This window comes from Carcharhinus amblyrhynchos, chromosome 1 (assembly GCF_965287045.1).
Source record: "Carcharhinus amblyrhynchos chromosome 1, sCarAmb.v2.hapA, whole genome shotgun sequence".
Classification (NCBI taxonomy): domain Eukaryota; kingdom Metazoa; phylum Chordata; class Chondrichthyes; order Carcharhiniformes; family Carcharhinidae; genus Carcharhinus; species Carcharhinus amblyrhynchos.
This window is the reverse complement of record NC_137324.1, coordinates 140,491,067-140,512,852: the sequence shown is the minus strand read 5'-3', so window position 1 is coordinate 140,512,852 and position 21,786 is coordinate 140,491,067. Positions and strand designations below refer to the sequence as shown.

Genomic DNA, 21,786 nt, shown 5'->3' with positions numbered 1-21,786 from the left:
GAACTCCTTCCTTGTTGTACTGTGGCTATATCTACTGTAGTGTTTTAAGGCAGCAGCTCACCACCAACTTCTCAAAGGCATTAGGGGTGGGGCAATGAATGCTGGCCGAGCTAGTGATGGCCACTTCCCTTAAAAATCCTTTCATTCAGTGTTTCCATTGATACATTTTAAACAAATGTGAATTGGATTATGTTTATTCTATCATATCACAGATGTTTCTCTTTCTCTTCTTGCATTATGGAAATACATAGACAAAGTTTCATCGGCGCTTCAATTAATGTAAGTCCACAGGGATAATAACCATAACTTAGCTCTTCATAGCCCATATTACAGCTGCAATAATTCCGCACAAAACATAATAAAAGCATATACTAATTAAGACAGCAATTAAGTGTCTTTTTTGTAAAACAGTATTTCATTTTTACACTAAGTTACTGGAAACACTGGGTAGGATTTTAAGGCTTTCCTTGTCCTGAAACTGTAAAATCTCAACGGACTATTCTATGGACAGCCCTTCACCTGCTCCAATTCCCATGGCAGGCGGGACATAAAATTCCAGCCATTGTATGTTTAAACACAATACACCCAATTTAAACTGCAATGAAGTGTTCACTATCACTAAAGCATTGCATCTAACAACATACTAAAAAAAACCTGCTTAGCATGTGCAATATTCCAGCTAAACTTTTACTGGTTGCTTCAATTTGACCACTTGCTAATTGTCAGATTAAAATACTTGCAACGTTTCCAAAATAATTTTATAAAATCAGTAATTTAATTTATCGCACAGATTTTTGTAAAATGAGTTTGTAATAAATGTGTTAATTTGCCTCAGTTGGTGGCAAGCTGACGTCTGCATACTAAGTTTGTGAGGTTAAGTTATACTCCAGGATTTGACAACATAATCTTGATGACATTTCTGTGTGGTACTGAGAAAGCATTGCATTGTCCTTTAAGATGAGCTATTTTTCTTATAAAGCACAGATTGGAGATAGGATTACAGTCTGAGCTACACTTCCTGAAAATGCAGCTTCACACTCATGTGATTGTACAATCATCTATTTAAACCAAGCCCAATTTTTCTGTTCCCATAACCAGGTAAATGTTAAGCTTGTGTCATTCTGAGAGATGTGAAAAAGTGCTACAAAAAATTCTCTTGGAAATCTCTTCTAATCATCGAGTAGCAAAATAAATATTTCACTAGAAAGCACAGGATATTTTAAAAATATACTTTAAACATTTCCAAAAAAATGCTCTCAGCCTTCCATTTTGAAAAATCACCAATTTTTCTGTTGTGTGAAAAAATAATCTGAAGTCAGTTTTTTTTTGCTGGTCTAAGATATTGGTTTCTACAAATCTTAAACTGAGATTGTCAGTTAAATTTGGAACAAGAACGAGACAGAAGGAATTTTAAAAGTTGACAGGGTTAAGTTGAGGCTTGCAGAGAAACATTTCATTGGACAAGGTCGAGACAATTAAGAAGTGAGGAAAGTTCAAATGTGTGGGTGTCTCAGTTAGTTAAAGAGATTGACTACATTATCTAAATAGTCTGGAAAATGGAAAATTATCTCCAGTCCTGAAACTGATAATTCTTTCATGCAGAAAGAGAGGGGTAAATGAATGTGCTGTACCAGTGAATTGTTTATGCAGACTACAATGGAAAGTGTTACTGTACTCAAGTCATGTTCGTCTTGGTTCATTTTTTATCTCTGGGCTGATTTTTACACTCTCTTGGTGGTTGTTTGGTAGGAAGGCAACCAGGAGATTTACAACTTGGAGCAATGCCATATGTGCTTGCCTAAGCGACCTGATGCCACCACAGTAGAATAGGCAACGAGCCATTTTTCATGTCTTTCACAACAGGGGCCGACACCATGTGGGAAGCCCAGCAACTTTCACTGTGCAGACACTTCAGGCATTCCATCAGAACAGGGGCCTGTTTGCCTTCAACATTTATCCGGAGGAAATGGAAACTACAGCCAAACATAAAATCCCCACCTCTGAAAATTGGGTCTAGGCATCATTCCAGAGATTTGATTGAGCACACAGTAGATTAGAACTGCAGTGCAATACCAAGAAGGCACTGAACTGATAGAGTACTGATTTTCTGATCTAATATTAAACCCAGAGCATGAAGTACAGAGTACCTTGATATTTATTTGTTGTTGTTTCATTGTGAGAAGCTTGCTGTTTCAAAGTTGGCTGTTGTATTGCCTAACATTCACTTAAAAGCACTTCAACTATGGTGGTTTCTCAAGGACCAGTGTTGGGGCTTCATCACACACATCATAGTTTTGAATGATTTATATCGTGAAAGAGAAAGGCACATATCCAAATTTTCAAACAACACAGACAGTAAACTTTTGAGATTGAAACATAAAATTACAATTGATATTAATCTATCAAGTGAATGAGCAAAACTGTGTCAAATTAATTTCAATGTAGATAAATATTAGATCACATACAGGATTACAGAATCTCTACAGTGAAGGAGATGGCCTATCAGCCCATTGGGCCTGCACCAACAACAATCCCATCCAGGCCCTAACCCCTTCACCCCACATATTTAACCTGCTAGCTTCCCAGCACTAAGGGGTAATTTTGCATTGCCAATCAACATCTTTGGACTCTGGGAGGAAATCAGAGCACCTGAGGAAACCCACACTTAGTCCCCCCTACTGCAGTAGTGATTTTCATTGGCGTGATGTCTCAGTGGGCCACAGGGCCTCTTCTGCGCTGTGTTTCTATGCCTTGGTGATTTAACGGCTTGTCCAGATGTTTGTTCAATGTTGTATGTGTATCTGCCGCCACCACCTTATCAGGCAGTGCATTCCATATTTCCACCACCCTCTGGGTGAAAATTCTTTTCCTCAGATCTCTTCTTACCCACTTACACTCCATCTCATCCTTTGCCCTCTTGTATAAGAACATAAGAGCATAAGAAATAGGAGCAGGAGTGGGCCATCAAGCCCTTCGAGCCTGCCCCGCCATTCAATAAGATCATGGCTGATCTGAAGTGGTTCAGTTCCACTTTCCTGCTTTCTCCCCATAACCCTTAATCCCCTTGCCTACCAAAAACCTATCTACCCGCGTCTTAAATATATTTAGCAAGGTAGCCCCAACCACTTCAACGGGCAGAGAATTCCAGAGATTCACCACCCTTTGAGTGAAGAAGTTCCTCCTCAACTCCGTTCTAAACTGCGCCCCCCCCTTATCTTGAGGCTGTGCCCTCTAGTCCTGCTATCCTTTCTGAGCGGGAAGAACCTCTCCACCTCTACCCTATCCATCCCTTTCATCATCTTATATGTCTCAATGAGATCTCCCCTCATCCTTCTAAACTCCAACAAGTACAAGCCCAGTCCATTCAGCCTCTCCTCATAGCTCAACCCCCTCAACTCCGGTATCAGCCTAGTGAACGTCCTCTGCACTCCCTCCAAGGCCAAAATATCCTTGCGTAAGTACGGCGACCAAAACTGCACACAGTACTCCAGCTGCGGCCTCACCAGTGCCCTGTACAGTTGCAGCAAGACCTCCCTACTTTTATATTCAATCCCCCTCACTATGAAGGCCAGCATCCCATTTGCCTTCCTGACCACCTGCTGCACCTGTAGGCTGGGTTTTTGCAACTCATGCACAAGGACCCCCAGGTCCCTCTGCACCGTAGCATGCTGCAGCTTTTCGCCCTGTAAGTGGTAGTCCTTTCTACCATTATACCTACAAAGTGGATAACCTCACACTTGCCAACATTGTATTTCATCTGCCAGGTCCTCGCCCACTCGCTCAGCCTATCTAGATCCCTCTGCAGACTTTCCACACCCTCCACACAATTTGCCGTTCCACCTATCTTTGTGTCATCAGCAAATTTCGACACCTTACACTGGTTCCCTCCTCCAGATCATCTATATAAATGGTAAATAGCTGAGGCCCCAGCACCGATCCCTGGGGCACTCACTAGTCACCAACCGCCAATCCAAATAGCACCCATTGACACCCACTCTCTGCCTCCTATTTGACAGCCAATCCCCTATCCACGCTAACACCCTACCCCCAACTCCATGCCCCCTAACCTTCTATAACAACCTTCTGTGCGGCACCTTATCAAACGCCTTCTGAAAATCGAAACACCACATCCACCAGTTCTCCTCTATCCACCGCACTAGACACATCCTCATAGAACTCCAATAAATTCGTCAGACACAACTTCCCCTTAACGAAACCGTGCTGCGTCTGCTCTATCAAACAATTCTTCTCAAGATGTGTTAGACACCTCTGTGTTAGATACCTCTGCCATGGGGAAAAGTTTCTTATAATTTACCCTGTCTATGCCTCATAACTTTGTACACATAGGCTCAGTTTGTTTTCCATGGAGCCAATCTCCTTTGAACTTGTGTCCCTGCATGACTGAACTTTTAACTAGGGGGTACATTGCTCCGCATTCACTTTCTCCATGCTCCCTATAATCTTGTACATCTCAATCAGGTCAACGCTCAGTGTAACCCAAGTCTATCCAACCTCTCTTTGTTCCTTTCCATCCCAGGCAACATCCTGGTGAATCTCCAGTGCAATCACATACTTCCTATAATGTGACAACCAAAACTGCATGCAGTACTCTAGCTGTGGTCTCACGAAAGTTCTTACAACTCCAACATGACTTCCCTGTGTAGATGCAAAGAATGGCTACAACAATGATGGCAATCGTGGTTTTAAAATGGCTATTCTGGCTGAGATTTAAGCATGCTGGGAGTTTTGGTCAACATATAATTAAAACCAGATGCCAATTGTAAAGTTGCTTTGGGCCAGGTATCTGGTCTGGGAACTGTGATCTGAAGCTTCCTGTGCTGGTTAAATAAGGGAAGATGTTTATATTGATTCAGGCATTGTGGCCTCAAATTATATTGCTGTTGTATGTGGAACATGCAGTTTGAAGCAAGCATAATGGCACTGTTCACAAGTAATTTCATTGGATGATCCAGCTATGTGATCGGTTTCTGGTTGGATGACAGAGGATCTTCTGGAAGCAAGGGAAAATCTGTGGATAAAAGTCACTGCAGTCTTTTGTTTGTCAGTGACAACTCTATACTGACTAACCATAGCCCTGATGGAATTCTGCTCAGAGAAGGCAGGAAATTCAACATTGGGAGTATCTTTTGACCAAGGTGTTTCTTAAACTCAATAATATCTATTTCCAGTTAAATAATTGAATTAATGTTCAGTTGAAGTTAATATGCAGTTAAGAGTTAAAATTCAACTGAAGGTTAATGTTCAGTACAGAGTTACTTTTCAGTAAAAGAGCTAATGAGTTGCAACTGTTTGGGTTGGTACCTGAATTGTTAAATGAAGAGTTGAATGAATTAGAGTCGATTACTGTTCTTGTTTGTCCCATTAAACCGGAATGCTTGCAAGGTGTTAAAATTAAAAGCCAAATAATACCTGCTTTTGTAACCTATGCCTCAATTGATAAACATGTGGAGATGCCAGTGTTGGACTGGGGTGGGCACAGTGAGAAGCCTCAACACCAGGTTGAAGTCAGGTTGAAATGGTCAGTGGATAGGCATATGGATAACATTGGAATAGTTTAGGTTAGAAGGTCATTAGATTGGTTCCACTGGTCGGCACAACATCGAGGGCCGAAGGGCCTGTACTGCGCTGTAATGTTCTATGTTCGAAGTCCAACCAGTTTATTTGGTATCACAAGCTTTCGGAGTGCTGCTCCTTCATCAGGCAAGTGGAGAGTTAGGTTCACAAACATGGCATATATAGACAGACTCAATTGCAAGATAAAGTTGGAACATGAGTCTTAACAGGTAATCAAGTCGTTACAGGTATAGACTATGAGTGGAGAGAGGGTTAAGCACAGGTTATAAAGGAGTGAATTGTTTCAAGCCAGGACAGTTACGGTTTTGCAAGCTTGACCAAATGGTGGGGGTTACATGTAGCCTAACATGAACCCAAGATCCCAATTGAGGCAGTCCTCATGCATGTTGAACTTGGCTATCAGTTTCTGCTTGGCAATTCCGTGTTGACATGTGTCTTGAAGGCTGCTTTGGAGGACACTTACCCGAAGATCAGAGGCTGAATGCCCTTGACTGCTGAAGTGTTCTCCAACAGGAAGGGAACACTCTGCCTGGTGATTGTCGAGTGGTGTCCATTCATCCATTGTCCACATTCTCAACTTGCGTTCAGGACGCAGGAGACTAGCTGTGAGACACTGCCAAGCAGACAAGAGAACTACGCCATTAACATGCACACCAAAAACAGGAAACACGAGAAACTTGACATCACAACCAGCAGCAACCAAGCCTACCCCATACCACACTAGAAAACATACCACTGCATCGTCAACTTGTCAGACTACATCCTTCAACCAGATGAAATCAAAGTTTTCAGCCATGGACTCAATTTCTGCGTCGCCACCAAAATGGACCCCATCAGTCTCGCAGCAGAAACAGAGGAACTCAACAGGCAGATGAGGCTCTGGGAGTTCTTCCACTGAACCCAAATGAGATAGCCAATGAACTGGAACAGCCGACAGATCTGTGGAGCAGCAACCGAAGAGGAGAGAGTCAAATTGGACCCCTCCAGAAGTCTGCTGCCCTAGACTCAACATGTATGCTCAAACCATCAGATGCGGCAATACCAAGTTCATCAGCTGCGCTCAAGGAAGCCCCAAACGTCCTCATCACCCAAGCACAACACGCCATCTGTGCTCTCAAGACCAACCCCAACATTGTCATCAAACTAGCAAAGGAAGAGCCACCATCATACTGAACAGAATGGACTACTGCAAAGAAGGGTACCAACAACTGAACAACCAGGAACACTTCAGACAGTTACTTGCAGATCTGACCAAAGGACACAACCGCCAACTCAGACTGATCAAGGCCTTGAGAGCACCCTACATGCTCTCATCCCACGTATTCCCTGCATTAGTGATCTCGACTGCTTCCCGAAAATGCACAAGGCCGACATATCCGGCTGTCCCATCGTATCAGGCAATGGGACCCTGTGTGAGAGCCTCTCTGGGTATGTCAAGGGTATCTTGAAACTCATCGTACAAGGAACCCCCAGCTTCTGTCATGACACTACCGACTTCTTACAGAAGCTCAGCATCTATTGAATTGAATCAACTAATTGAACCAGGAACACTCCTTGTCACAATGGATGTCTGAGCACTCTACACCAGCATCTCCCACGATGGCATTGCTGCAACTGCCTCACTACTCAACACCAATCTCCAGACGCAATTTTACAACTCATCCGCTTTATCCTGGACCACATCATCTTCACCTTCAACAACCAGGTCTCCATCCAGACACACAGAAGAGGCATTGGGACCAAATTTGCATCTGAGAATGCCAACACCTTCATATGCAAATTTGAACAAGACCCCTTCACTGCACAGGACTTTCAACTGACGCTATACACTAGACACATCGATGAAATTTTCTTTCTTTGGACTCAGTGACGAATCACTGGATTTACAAAACTTGGAGCTCCTAGTCAACAAAGACACCTATATCAGACTCCTATATGTTGACTACAACTCAGCCTTCAACACCATTATTCCTACAAAACTCATCTCCAAACCCTGTGGCCTGGGGCTCAGCTCCTCCCTCTGCAGCTGGATCATAGATCTCCTAACCACAGACTGCAATTATCAAGGATAGGCAACAACATGTTCTCCACTATTATCCTCAACACTGGTGTCCCCCAAGCCCATGTCCTCAGCTCCTTACTATACTCCTTATATACCCATGACTGGCAAAATTCCCCTCCAATTCAATTTTCCAAGTTCGCTGTTGACACCACTGTAGTGGGTCAGATCTCAAACAATGATGAGACAGAGTTCAAAGACAGAGAATCTGGTGAACTTGTGCAATGATAATAATCTCTCCCTCAATGTCAACAAAACGAAGGAGATAGTCATTGGCTTCAGGAAGGGTAGTGGAGGACATGTGTCTGTCTACATCAACACCATTACAGGTTTAAGATGCTGGGAAGCAAGTACAGAGGAGACGTTAGGGGTAAGTTTTTCACTCAGAGGGTGGTGAGTGAGTGGAATCGGCTGCCATCGGTGGTGGTAGAGGTGAACTCGCTGGGGTCTTTTAAAAGACTTCTGGATGAGTACATGGGATTTAATGGCATTGGAAGGTACAGATAATTCTATGGCTTGGTAGGTATAGATGTGAGTGGTGCAACTTGTGGGCCGAAGGGCCTGTTTGTGCTGTAGTGTTCTATGTTCTATGTTAACATGGATGAAGTGGAAATGGCCGTGAGCTTCCGGTTTCTAGGTGTCCAGATCACCAACAATCTGTCCTGGTTCCTCCATGCCGACAATATAGTTAAAAAAGCCCACCAATACTTCTACTTTCTCAGGAGGCAAAGGAGATTTGGCATGTCCATGACAACTCTTCCCAACTTTTACAGATGCACCACAGCAACCATTCTTTCTGGTTGTATCATATCTTGATATGGCTCCTGCTCTGTCCAAGACTGTAAAAAGCTACAGGGAAGGAGGCTGGTGGGGAATGAACCAGAGGATTACAAACAAGTGAGTCGCATGTCAACGGTGGGGACACTGTTGGCAAAGATTCTGAAGGAGGGTGTGAGGCCACTTCAGGAGGCATGGGTTGCTTTAAGATGGGCATCGTGGCTTTGGCAGGGGGAGTTCATGCTGGATGGATTTGAAAACGAGGGCATCTTGTTGGGAGAAGCGGTCGGGTGCATGGATGGGGTGGTTACATGGATTCATAAGGGGTGTAGGAAGGATGTGTAGGGAGTGGCTATTCCCCTTTGTTGAGGGCTTCCATGAAGTACAATTTTAGGGTGCAAGACAAGGTCTCGGGGGATTGGAGGAGACAGTATGCTCCCAGCAGGTGGCAAGGGTCTGGAAAGTGCTGTCTGGGACAGCAGTGGGGACTGTTAGCTTTACGACCCTTAGGACATACTCAACTGAGCACTGGGAGTACCATGGCTTCAAGAATCATAGACTTCCTGGGATATGCCCCAGCCAATGAAGGCAAACATGCCATATGCCTTCTTGACTACCTTCTCCACCTGTATTGCCATTTTGCACCAATACACCCAGGTCCCTTTGCCTATCAATACTCTTAAGGGTTCTGCTATTTACTGTATATTTCTTATCTGTATTAAGCCTTCCAAAATGCATTACTTCACACTTATCCAGATTAAACTCCATCTGCCATCTCTCTGCCCAAGTTTTCAACTGATCTATATCCTGCTGTATCCTCTGATGGTCTTCATCGCTACCCACAATTCCACCAACCTTTGTATCGTCAGCAAACTTACTAATCAAACCAGTTACATTTTCCTCAATCATTTCTATATATTACAAACAGCAAAGGTCCCAGCACAGATCCCTGAGGAAAGCCACTTGTCACAGCCCTCCATTCAGAAATGCACTCTTCCACTGCTACCCTCTGTGTCTACTATGACTGAGGCAGTTCTGTATTCACCATGCAACTTCGCCTTCTGCACCAGTCTGCCATGAGGGACCTTGTCAAAGGCCTTACTAAAGTCCATGTAGACAACATCCACTGCCCTACTCTCAATCATCTTTGTCACTTCCTCGAAAAACTTGATTAAGTTTGTGAGACACGATCTACTCTTCAGAAAACTGTGTTGCCTCTCACTAATACATCCACTTACTTCCAAGTGGGAATAAATGCTGTATTGAAGAATCCTCTCCAATAATTTCCCTATCACTGATGTAAGGCTCACTGGCCTGTAATTACCTGGATTATTCTTGCTACCCTTCTTAAACAAAGGAATAACATTGGCTATTCTCCAATCCTCTGGGACCTCCCCTGCAGCCGGTGAGGATATAAAGATTTCTCTCAAGGCCCCAGCAATTTCCTCCCTTGCCTCTCAGTAATCTGGAATATATCCCATCAGGCCCTGGGAACCTGATCCTCATAATAATTCCTGTACATCTTAATTGCATCATTTTTAAAATCTTCACATTCTTCCTGCTGAGGCTGAACCAGTATTTTTTAAAACTTGCTTTTGTACTGTGTGCATCACAATGTTCAAAACACAGGATTCAGTATAATTTATTAACTGATTTCTCAACCAGTCTGGTCACCTTCAATGGTTCATGGACATATGCACCTAGCTCCCTCTGCTCCCACATTTCCTTGAAAATTGTACCCTTTATTTTATCCCCTTCTCCCCTTTCTTCTGAATAAAATGTATCACTTCACATTTCCTTACATTAAATTTCATCTGCCACAGTGTGTTGATAAGCAATGCATTTGTTGATGTGCATGTGGGAGTGAATGTGTGTGCATCTGTATACGTGTGTTTCAAGTAAATTCACAGCTTGAGCTGTTCACCCTCACTTTCATGGGCATAGTTTATGTTTAAATGCTTCATATTTAAATTAGTTCTACAGACCTATTTGCCCTTCATGAGTATTTACCTCTTCTATAAATTTGTAGCTGCCATATTATAGGCTATTGTTTTTGCTGGAGACAAGATAGCAACAATTCAGCACTGAATTCACAGCCTATCCCTTTCCCTTAACAGTCATAATTTAACAGACTACCATATACTCAGGTCCTTAATATTTTCCTCAAAGTTTATGTTATTGAAAACTAATACATTATACCCTGCAATAAAGACACATTTTACGCTCCAACAATCTGAAAGTAAAAAATCTGTATCCATAAGCTTTAAGTTTTTTCAGACAAATAACAACTCATTTTACGCAGAGTGCACAATATTATGGAAACTTGATCGTCAATTGGTTTTGTGGCTTGCTTCTTCATGATTTAAAGACATTTCAGCTTTGTAAAATAATTATTCATACTTCTGAAAACCAACATTTTTCCTTTGCATAATTAATAATAGCAACTGAGTTAAAATAAGTGAATAAATTTTGATAAAATACAAAATATATGCACTCACCTCAGAGGCAGAAACAAAATAATTCTGTATACAGTTTTACAATTACATGTACGCTTCACACTTAAATCCAAAAAATATTCTCAGTAGCAAGATGTCTCATTTACATTCAGAGCACTTGTATTTTGATCTTGTTTGGCAGTTGTGCTGTTACAATGAGGGATAATGTCTACTGGGTACATCTCCCTTGAATGTTTTGAAAACAAATTTTTGAGCAACATGCTCAGGGAGAGTGAAATAGGTAGGAGGAGGCTTATGTGGAGCATAAATGCACTGCTGTGAAGCGCCACATTCTGATGCTGCTGGTGTTCTACCAGTGGTGAGGGCATGCTACATGAACAGGCCACCAGCTATACCCTGGAATTAGGATTTAATCTCATTGGGGCTCCTGGAAACAGCAGGACTCTGCCACATTTGTGATCATTAAATACAGACCTATATGTTTTCTCATTGGTTTGTGAAAAAATAGTTTTCTAATTACAGTCTCACAACGGAAAACATTTGCACACTTGTTGTGGCATATTGGAAAACTGCAAGTGTGCATCTGTGATTTTTTCCAATATGCATTGCCAGCATCTAATGACCTTCAGAACCAGAAAATTAACTCCTTTATGTCTTTCTTGTCCACTGCTGTAAATAAATATCTGAATCTTACTACCCCAATACATAAATACTGAAACCTTTATAATGGGGCAGAGGAGGGCAGATAGGTTGCAGGGTGGGATGCACTGCTACATCTAGGGTATTAAATGTGCATTCTTCCTCAGGCTGTATTGTGAATTTGTATGTAATTTATATTTCTTTGAGAGCTTTAAGTATAGGGAAATATTTTAACAACACACAGTAAGTACAATATAAATGATAACGTGCACTTGGCAGCAGTGACATAATCATGGGGACAATTTTCTGACCTCACCACATGTGGTGCAAATTGCGCTAATCCAGGAAACTAGTGTGTGGGCCTGAATTTCAGGTCAGTGCCTGGTGCCAAACAGTTTGCAATCATCTTGGTCCCTTTCTAATGATGCAAACTGGATCCCAATTAGCATACTTAAAGTAGCATTAAATATGGATAAGTTGTTCAATGCCACATTCCTCAGTTCCTGGGATCTTCCAACCTTTGGGTGCAGTGCGAGAACAGGGAGAATCACTACTGCTCTCCACAAGCAGAGACCAGGAACTATGTCCATGTTGGGGGACTTGAAGCCCACCCAATATTTGGGGTATGGCTGGTTAGTGTCCACTGGACATGCTGGCAATGTGCCAGGGGTGGGTCCTGTTTGTTGGGGGGGGGGGGGTCTTGCAGTGGGCTTCTTTCTGGGATGGAGTATGAAACATGATGGGGGGGGGCATATTGTGGTTTAGGCAGGCAGACCCACCAGGAACCTCTGTCAGGGAGGGGGTGAGGGAACATGCCGCCGATGATTTATGGTTGCCGATATCTATGGGAGGGAGGGGGCCTCAATGCACTGAGACACTAGGGCACCCTTGTGAAAGGTGTCCAGGCGCTTTGCAAACCAGACCACTGGCATGTTTAGGCCATGCCCCTCCACACCTAGAACTGATGTGTAACTTGCCACACTCCAAAAAAGTAACTGAGTGTGGGACAATTGCAGTCCGGAGTGCACTTGATGGAGCAGCGCGGATCACTCCAGATTTCTTGACATCATGGAATAATTCTGTTGGAGAAGAAATTTCACTCCATGTGTCTCTCTGCCTGTATTATATTACCACAATCCTGGATCCTGCTTTTAGTTCTTCAAAATACTAACTGCATATGGTTTTTTTGGTAAATGATTTAAGGAATTTAGTGAGTTCCTTGGTCAACATTTTATAAAAATAGGATTGAAAAAATTAAAGTGAAATAAGCAGCAAATTTTATCTGCAGTATAATGCTTCATTAAGCTTTAGTAATTGTCTGCGATGCCCTAAATAATTTGGATCACATGTCCCCAATGAAAAGATTTTACATATGAAATAAACCCACAGATTCTTTTGCTAGTCTTTATTCACAGTATAGCAAGAAAGGAACTGAAAAACTTGTGCTGTGAATCTAAATAAACAGGGATTAGGCAACTTGATTTAAAGTAGCATCTCAAAACTAGCAGGAACTTGCTCCATCCCCTGCACAAACATGGGCTGTTCTCAGTGAGCCACAGAAGAACACCATTTTAAGAAAACAAAATGTTATACTGGTTAAGTATTCAAAATACTTAATACTGAGAGGTTCATGGCTTCTTGAACGCAATTAGATCTCTTATTTTCCATATTGTTTACAGGAATGAATCTCACCTTATCTGGAAAACTAGCAGAGCAGATTGCCTGCCCATTATAAAACCTACCAGATTTTCAATTCCATTAAGTTATTGATGAACTGATGTGCTTCGATGATCACTTTTTCATGTTAACTCCTGCATAACTACAAAGCAAACTGATAGCTGTGACATTTGTTTCATAAAAACATAAGAACTAAGAGCCATCTGGCCCCTTGAGCCTGCTCTCCCATTCAATAAGATCATGGCTGATCTTTTTGTGGACTCAGTTCCACTTACCTGCCCGCTCACCATAACACTTAATTCCTTTACTATTCAAAAATGTATCTATCCTTGCCTTAAAAACATTCAATGAGGTAGCCTCAACTGCTTCACTGGGCAATGAATTCCAGAATCACAACCCTTTGTGTAAAGAAGTTCCTCCTCAACTCAGTCCTAAATCTGTTTCCCCTTACTTTGAGGCTATGCCCCTTAGTTCTAGTGGAAACAACTTCCCTGCTTCTATATTATCTATTCCCTTCATAATTTTATGTTTCAATAAGATCTCCCCTCATTCTTCTGAATTCCAATGAGTATAGCCTTAGTCTAGTCAGTCTCTCCTCATAAGCCAACCCTCTGAATTCCAGAATCAACCTAGTTAATCTCCTCTGCAACCCTTCCAGTGTCAGTATTTCCTTTCTCAAGTAAGGAGACCAAAACTATACACAGTACTCCAGGTGTAGCCTCACCAGCACCTTTATACAGCCGTAACATAACCTTGCTGTTCTTAAACTCCATCCCTCTAACACTGAAGGACAAAATTCCATTTGGCTTCTTAATTACCTGCAAACAAACTCCTTGAGATTCCTGTACAAGGACATCCAGGTCCCTCTGCACAGCAGCATGCTGCAATTTTTTACCATTTAAATAATAGTCCATTTTGCTGTTATTCCTATCGAAATGGATGACCTTTAAGAAAAGTTGTTTTTTAAAAAAAACATGATTTCTGCAGTTCACAGCTTCAGAGATGTCATTGTTGCTGGATTGGCTACCAGATGCCCTTTTATGCTGCTTCACTGGGGTTTATTTGTTTTCAACTTTGTTTTTTTTAAATTCACTCTGCATCATTAGGAGAGGAATAAAAAACTGGTTGGCAGGTCAGGTGTCAAGAAGGTTTTTTCATTTTCAGTTCTGAGCTGCAGGTTTGAGTTTTAGTTCAGAAAGGGATGGACATCGACTGAAAGCAATCTCTCTTCTCTCTTCCTGGTTCTGGGAAATTCTGCTGTTTAGCTGAAAGCTTTCCTGGAGTAAAAAAAAATCTATTGTTGGGGGCTGGACCAAAGTGTCTCTGGTGCTTTGGAAAGCTGTCTTGTATTCAGACTGTTGAGAGTCTCAAGAGCATTGGACTGTAGAATTCAACTAACTGCTTCAATCCCAGTAACAAGTGAGCATTAATCTGTGCTGTGTTAAACCTGTGAAAAGGGTTTTGTGTTGTCTGAGTTTTTGTTTTAATTGGAACACATTAAAGATATTCATTGAGGGTTTTCCATTATCAATTACAATCTATATTGAGGTTCTTGCTAATTGTCTTACATGTTGACAAATTCTTAAATAAACTTTGTTTGATAAAAGCTTCCTAGTAGCTTACTTGAATTACACCTGAAGTGAAACATCTCATGCTTATTCTCACCAAATTCAAAATGCAAAACTTATGATTCAGACATGCTTCATAAAATACGTTGGCGTTTTGGACCTGAACCACAACATGGCAAAGAAGCTATTGTATACATCAGTATCAACTCTCTCTCCAAGTCTGTAAAATCCAGAAATCCACAAGTAAACTCACCTTTCAGTCTTATGTTGTCTGGGTTTCCATCTTGCTGTAATAAAACAAGGAATAAAATTTTAAGTAAAATGATAGAGCTTTCACATACTGAATTTATTTTTGTGTATTAAAAATGCATATTTAAACCTTACAAGACTCATTGACTAACATCTCTCATAGAAACATAGAAAATAGGAGCAGGAGTAGGCCATCTGGCTTTGGAGCCTAATTTGGCCAGTGTGATTTTGGCTAATCCTCTATCACAACACCATATTTGTGTATCAAAACATCAGATTGATCAGTGTATATCTAAGATATAAAATCAATCAACCTGGAAATCTCTGCCATTTGATTGATTTTACTTCCAACTTTTGAAGTCATGTTGTAAATGATTTTCTTTTAAAGTTGTGTTCCCTTCTAAAGCAGATGATGATAAATTTTCAAATTTTAGAACAGTCAGGGTTAATTAGGATTAAGAACAAGAGAAACATTAAAAGTGGTGCCACTGTTTTGACTCTGCTGTGACTAGAGTCTATTTATTACACAAGTATGCATTTTGGGGGAAGGTCTAATGCAGATAGGGAAAATACAGAACTCTTAAGAGTATCGATAGGCAAACAGATCTGAGTGTACAGGTACACACGTTACTGTGGCAATGCAGGTGGAGAAGGTGGTCAAGAAGGCATATGACATGCTTGCTTTCATCAGCCAGGACACTGAGTTTAAAAATTGGCAAGTTATGTTGCAGCTTTATAGAATCTTAGTTAGGCCACACTTGGAGTACTGTGTTCAATTCTGGTCACCACACTACCAGAAGGATGTGGAGCTTTGGAGAGGGTACAGAAAAGGTTTACCAGGATGTTGCCTGGTATGGAGGGCATTAGCTATGAGGAGAAACTTGATTTGTTCTGTCTGGAATGACAGAGGTTGAGGGATGACCTGATAGAAGTCTACAAGATTATGAGAAGAATTGACAGAGTGGATAGTCAGAAGTGTTTTCCCAGGGTGGAAGAGTCAATTATTAGGGGACAAGGCTTTAAAATGTGAGTGGCAAGGTTTAAAAGAGATATACAAGAATGATTTTTTACGCAGAGAGTAGTGGGTGCCTGGAACTCGTTGCTGGAGGAGGTAGTGGAAGTGGATACGATAGTGACTTTTAAGGGGCATCTTGACAAATATCTGAATAGGATGGGACTTGAGGGATATGGCCCCTGGAAGGGAGAGGGTTTTAATTAAGTCAGGCAGCATGGTCAGTGCAGGCTTGGAGGGCCTGTTCCTGGGCTGTAATTTTCTTTGTTCTTTGTCTGGGTTTTATGTTTTTCAGTGAGGCTAGAGAGGCAGAATGGAAAGTAGGTGAATCTTTGCTCCTGCCCTCACCATTTCTAGTATCCACTGACTGATCAGAAACCATCTAGTGGGAGGGCAACCAATTAGCAGGGCTAAGAGAAGCTCAAACTTAAACCCTAGGTTAGGATGTCACACAGCGAACAGCTTACACCCCGAACAACAAGTTTAAACGCCCCCTGTTCTCTGAATCTGGGTGGAATTATACACTCATGCAAAGCAGCAATAATAATGATGGGTTTAATTTTGTAGGAAACAAAAAAAATCTATTCCCTAACAATGGGATAGATAAATTGTTGGACTTTTCTTTTCCCAATTTTTTAAGGTGGGTTAAAGGTGGGTCAAGCTCCCCAATGAACAATCCATTTGCATGTATTAGCATCTCATGCATGTTCATTGAAAGACCACCTCACCAAAATAAATTTTGTCCTTAAAAATTAACTTTTCTGCCAGTGAGAATTTAGAATATTCAATTTTACAACTGCATATAAGTGGCTTGCCCCTGATGAGCTTCACCCTTCCATGAATTTGAAATCTATAGGTGTTGCTTTCTCCTTCTTGGGGACCACACATTACTTCATTCATATTGAGTGTCATTTTGTACAAGGGAAACAGAGGAAGGCTGAAAGTGGGCTCATTAGATTGGTTGGCACAAAGTCTGGACAAGGGATGTAGATGATTGGGGGAAGGTTGGGGAGAGAGAAGGGGGAGATGTCTGGAAAGAGGGAGATGTTTCAGAGGGACAGTGGTGTTGATGGTGGAGTCCTAGAGGGTATTCAGGGCATTGATGATGCAAATAGAAAGAAATCAGATTAACTGAAGCAATGTTCTCCGCTCTCCATTTACATTAACCTTTGAATGTGACAAGGGTGGAGGGTTGGACAGGGGACATGGGACAATGGGTGATCAGCTATCAACTACTGTGCAGGATAAATGAATGGTCAAGAATTTTCCAGGACTTCCATTCCCTCTGTATTTATTGATTCTCCATCCTGGCTTGCTCCACTCAAACAGCAATTAGAAAAGATTCCTCCCAACATCTTGAATGATATTAATTCAGCTCCCTACAACACTATTTCATTATCAAATCTGGGAGGCAGAGGCAAAGCCCAAGAGATAAAAGGGGGAGAGAAAAAAAACAAGAGAGTCCAGACCAAGCGTTGCAGTCTGAGGATTCAGGCTAGACCAATTAGGACAGCGGTGAGGAGACATTTCTTCACCCGAAGAGTGGTGAACCTGTGAAATTCATTACCACAGGAAGTAGTTGATGCCAAAACATTGAATGTATTTAAGAGGCAGCTGGATATTGCACTTGGGGTGAATGGGATCATAGGCGATGGGGAAAAAGTAGGATTAGGCTATTGAGTTGGATGATCAGCCATGGTCATAATGAACGGCGGAGCAGGCTCAAAGGGCTGAATGGCCTCCTCCTACCCCTATCTTCTGTTTCTATGAAAGGTTGAGCTTGAGAGTAGACCTGGGAGATAAAAGTGAGAGAGAAAAACGATACTGAGTGTGGGGCCGGACAAACAAAAAACAGAAAAAATAGACACTGAGAGCGGGGCTAAGGAGATAAGAGAGAGAGGAGCCAGGTGATAAAAGAATGAGAGAAAAAATACTGACAACAGAACCAGGAAGATAAAAGAAAGAGGGAAAAAAGAGACCTAGCACGGAGCTGGGAAGATAAAGATTGAGTAAGACTAAGAATGGAGCCGGAAAGGTAAAAGAACGAGACAGAGAAAGAGCGAGACTGAGTGGCAAATGGATGTTAACATAGTGAAGAGTGAGGTAATGCATTTAGGGAGGTCAAATAGATATAGAAAATACATAGAAACATAGAATATAGGAGCAGGAGGAGGCCATTTGTTCCTTTCAGCCTGTTCTACCATTCATTACGATTATGGCTGATCATCCAACTCAACAGCCTAATCCTGTTTTCTTCCCCATGACCTTCGATCCCATTTACCCCAAGTGCTATATCCAGCTGCCTCTTGAATACATTTAATAAAGAACATGAACTACAAAGAAAATTACAGCACAGAAACAGCCCCTTTGGCCCCCTAGGCATGCACCGACCATGCCGCCAGACTGAACCTAAACCTTCCGGGGACCATATCCCTCGATTCTCATCCTATTCATGTATTTGTCCAGACGCCTCTCAAAAGTCACTATTGTATCTGCTTCCACCAACTCCCATGGCAGCAAGTTCCAGGCACCCACCACCACCTGTAAAAAAAAAAAATTGCCTCGTTTATCTCCTTTAAACCTTGCCCCTCGCATCTTAAACCCATGCCCCCTAGTAACTGACTCTTCCAACCTGGGGAAAAAGCTTCTGACTACCCACTCTGTCCATGCCTCTCTATCTTGTAAACTTCTATCAGGTTGCCCCTCAATCTGTCGTTCCACTGAGAACAAACCAAGTTTCTCCAACCATTCCTCATAGTTAATGCCCTCCATATCAGGCAACATCTTTTTTTGTACCCTCTCCAAAGCCTCCACATCCTTCCGGTAGTGTGGCAACCAGAATGGAACACTATATTCCAAACGCAGCCTAACCAAGATTCTATAAAGCTGCAAGATGACTTGCCAATTTTTAAACTCAGTGCCGCGGCTGATGATGAAGGCAAGCATGCCATATGCCTTTTTGACTACTTTATCCATCTGCGTTGCCACTTTCAGTGACCTGTGTATCTCTACAACCAGATCCCTCTGCCTATCAATACTCTTAGGGCTTCTGCAGTTTACTGTATATTTCCTATCTTTATTAGGCATCACAAAATGTACTACCTCACATTTGGCTGGATTAAACACCATCTGCCATCTCTCTGCTCAAGTCTCCAACCAATTTATATCCTACTCTATTCTGATTGTCCTCATTGCTATCTGCAATTCCACCAACCTTTGTGCTGTCTGCAAACTTACTAATTAAACCAGTTACATTTTCCTCCAAATCATTTATACCACTTGTCACAGTCCTTGATTAGGAAACACACCTTTCTACTGTTACACTCTGTCTTCTATGACCAAGCCAGTTCTGTGTCCATCTTGCCAACTCACTTCTGATCTCATGCGACTTCACCTTCTATAGCAACCTGCCATGAGGGCCTTGTCAAAGGCGTTACTGAAGTCCATGAAGATAACATTAACTGCCTTATCCTCAATCATTTTTGTCACTTCCTCAAAAAACTCAATCAAGTTAGTGGGACACAACCTCCCCTTCATAAAACCATGATGATGCTCACTAATACGTCCACTTATTCCCAAATGGGAATAAACCCTGTCTCGAAGAATCTTCTCCAATAATTTCCCTACCACTAATATAAGACTCACTGGCCTGTAATTACCTGGATCATTCTTGCTACCCTTCTTAAACAAAGGAGCAACAATGGCTATTCTCCAATCTTCTGGGACCTCCCCTGTAGCCAGTAAGCATAGAAAGATTTCTCTCAAGGCCCCAGCAAGTTCCTCCCTTACCTCTCTCAATGTCCTGGGGTATATCCCATTAGGCCTTGTCTACCTTAATGTTTCTCAAGAACCCCAATACCACCTCCTTTTTGATTAACATGGCTAAAACTATCGACACATCCTTCCCCGAACTCATCATCCACCAAGTCCTTCTCTTTGGTGAATAGTGATGCAAAGTATTCATTTAATACCTCACCCATTTCCTCTGGCTCCACACAGACTCCCTCCCGTGTCCTTGAATGGGCCAACCCTCCCCTGGTTACTCTCTTGTTCTTTACATATGTATAAAGAGCCTTGATTTTCCTTAATCCTGCTGGCCAATGATCTTTCATGACCCCTTGCTCAAGGTTCTTTCGTCTTTCCTTGTATTCCACATTTGCCTTGTGTGTTCCCAGCCTCCTAGCCTTGACAAATACTTCCTTTTTCTCTTTGACTAGGTTCACAATATCTCTCATTAACCAAGGTTCTTGAAACTTGCCATGCTTATCCTTCATCCTTACAGGAATGTGCCAGTCCTGAAATTCTATCAACTTACACTTGAAAGCCTCCCTTGTGGCAGATGTTGATTTGCCCTCAAACATCTGCCCCAAATCTACATTCTTCAGTTCCTGCTTAATATTGTTGTAATTAGCCTTCCCCAGTTTAGCACCTTCACTTGAGGACTACACTTGTCTTTACCCATCAGTACGCTGAAGCTTACTGAATTGAGCTTACTGTTCCCAAGCTGCTCCCCTACTGAAATGTCGACCACCTGGCCGGGCTCCTTTCCTAATACCAGATCCAGTAAGGTCCCTTCTCTAGTTGGACTATATACATACTGTCTCGAGAAGCCCTCCTGGATATTCCTTACAAACTCCGCCCAATCCACAGCCCTAGCACTGTGAGTCCCAGTTAATATAGGGGAAGTTAAAATCTCCCACAATAACAACCCTGTTATTTTTATACCTTGCCAAAATCTGCCTACATATCTGTTCCTCTATCTCCTGTTAGCTGTTGGGTAATCTATAGTAAACCCCCAACATTGTGACTACACTCTTCCTATTTCTGAGCTCTATCCATAATTGCCTCGCTGTATGAGTCCTCACAGGTGTCCTCCTGCAGTACAGCTATGATATTCTCCATAGCCAGTAGCGCAACTCCCCCATCCCTTTTACATCCCGCTCTATCCCGCCTGACACATCTATATCCTGGAACATTAAGCTGCCAATCCTGTCCTTCCCTTAACTAAGTCTCTGTAATAGCAACAACATCAACATACTAGTACTAATCCAAGCTCTGAGTACATCTGCCTTACCTGTTACGCTTCTCACATTGAAACAAATGCACCTCACTCCACCAGACCCTCTGATTAGCAACCTCACCCTGCCTGCTCTTTCTCTCAGTCTTACTAGCCCTACTTTCTAGTTCCCCTTCAGTTAATTCACCTTTACCTTTACAGCCATTCAGGTAGTAATCTGCTTTCTTGTTTTTGCTCCCAAAGTGAAAAACTTATCCAATCAATGCCATCTGCCATCGATTTGCCCACTCATCCAACCTGTCTAGCTCATTCTGAAGAATCTCTGCATCCTTGTCACAGTTCACCCTCCCACCCAACTTGGTATCATCAGCAATACACAATAAATGGGAATATACTAAGGGGCTAAATGAAATGAGAGATTTTGGTGTACAACACCACACGTCCCTAATGGTAATTTGAGTAGACGAGGTTGTAAAGGTGACATATGGAATGCTCTCCTTCACTGACAGATGTTTAGAATACTAAAGTTGGAATACAATGTTGGAATTGTGTAAAAGACTGGTGAGGCCACACCTGGAATTCACTGCAGTCCTGGTCACCAATTTACGGAAGGACATAATACTCTGTAGAGAGTGCAGAGGAGGTTTAGAAGAATGTTGTCAGGGTTAGAAATGTGTATAAGGAGAGATTAGATGGGTTGGGGTTATTTTTGTTAGAACAAAGAAGGCTGAGGGGTG

At 42.1% G+C, this 21,786-nt stretch overlaps 1 protein-coding gene across 4 annotated transcripts in view; it reads right to left on the bottom strand.

Annotated features, from left to right (window-relative positions):
* Positions 1 to 21,786, bottom strand: part of fstl5 (follistatin-like 5) — a 553,829-nt gene that overhangs the window by 462,721 nt on the left and 69,322 nt on the right. For all 4 annotated transcript variants that reach the window (XM_080193441.1, XM_080193448.1, XM_080193454.1 and 1 more), the window contains exon 3: positions 15,025 to 15,058. In XM_080193441.1, coding sequence (XP_080049567.1) covers positions 15,025 to 15,058 — 34 coding nt within the window. The remainder of the gene's footprint in view (positions 1 to 15,024; positions 15,059 to 21,786) is intronic.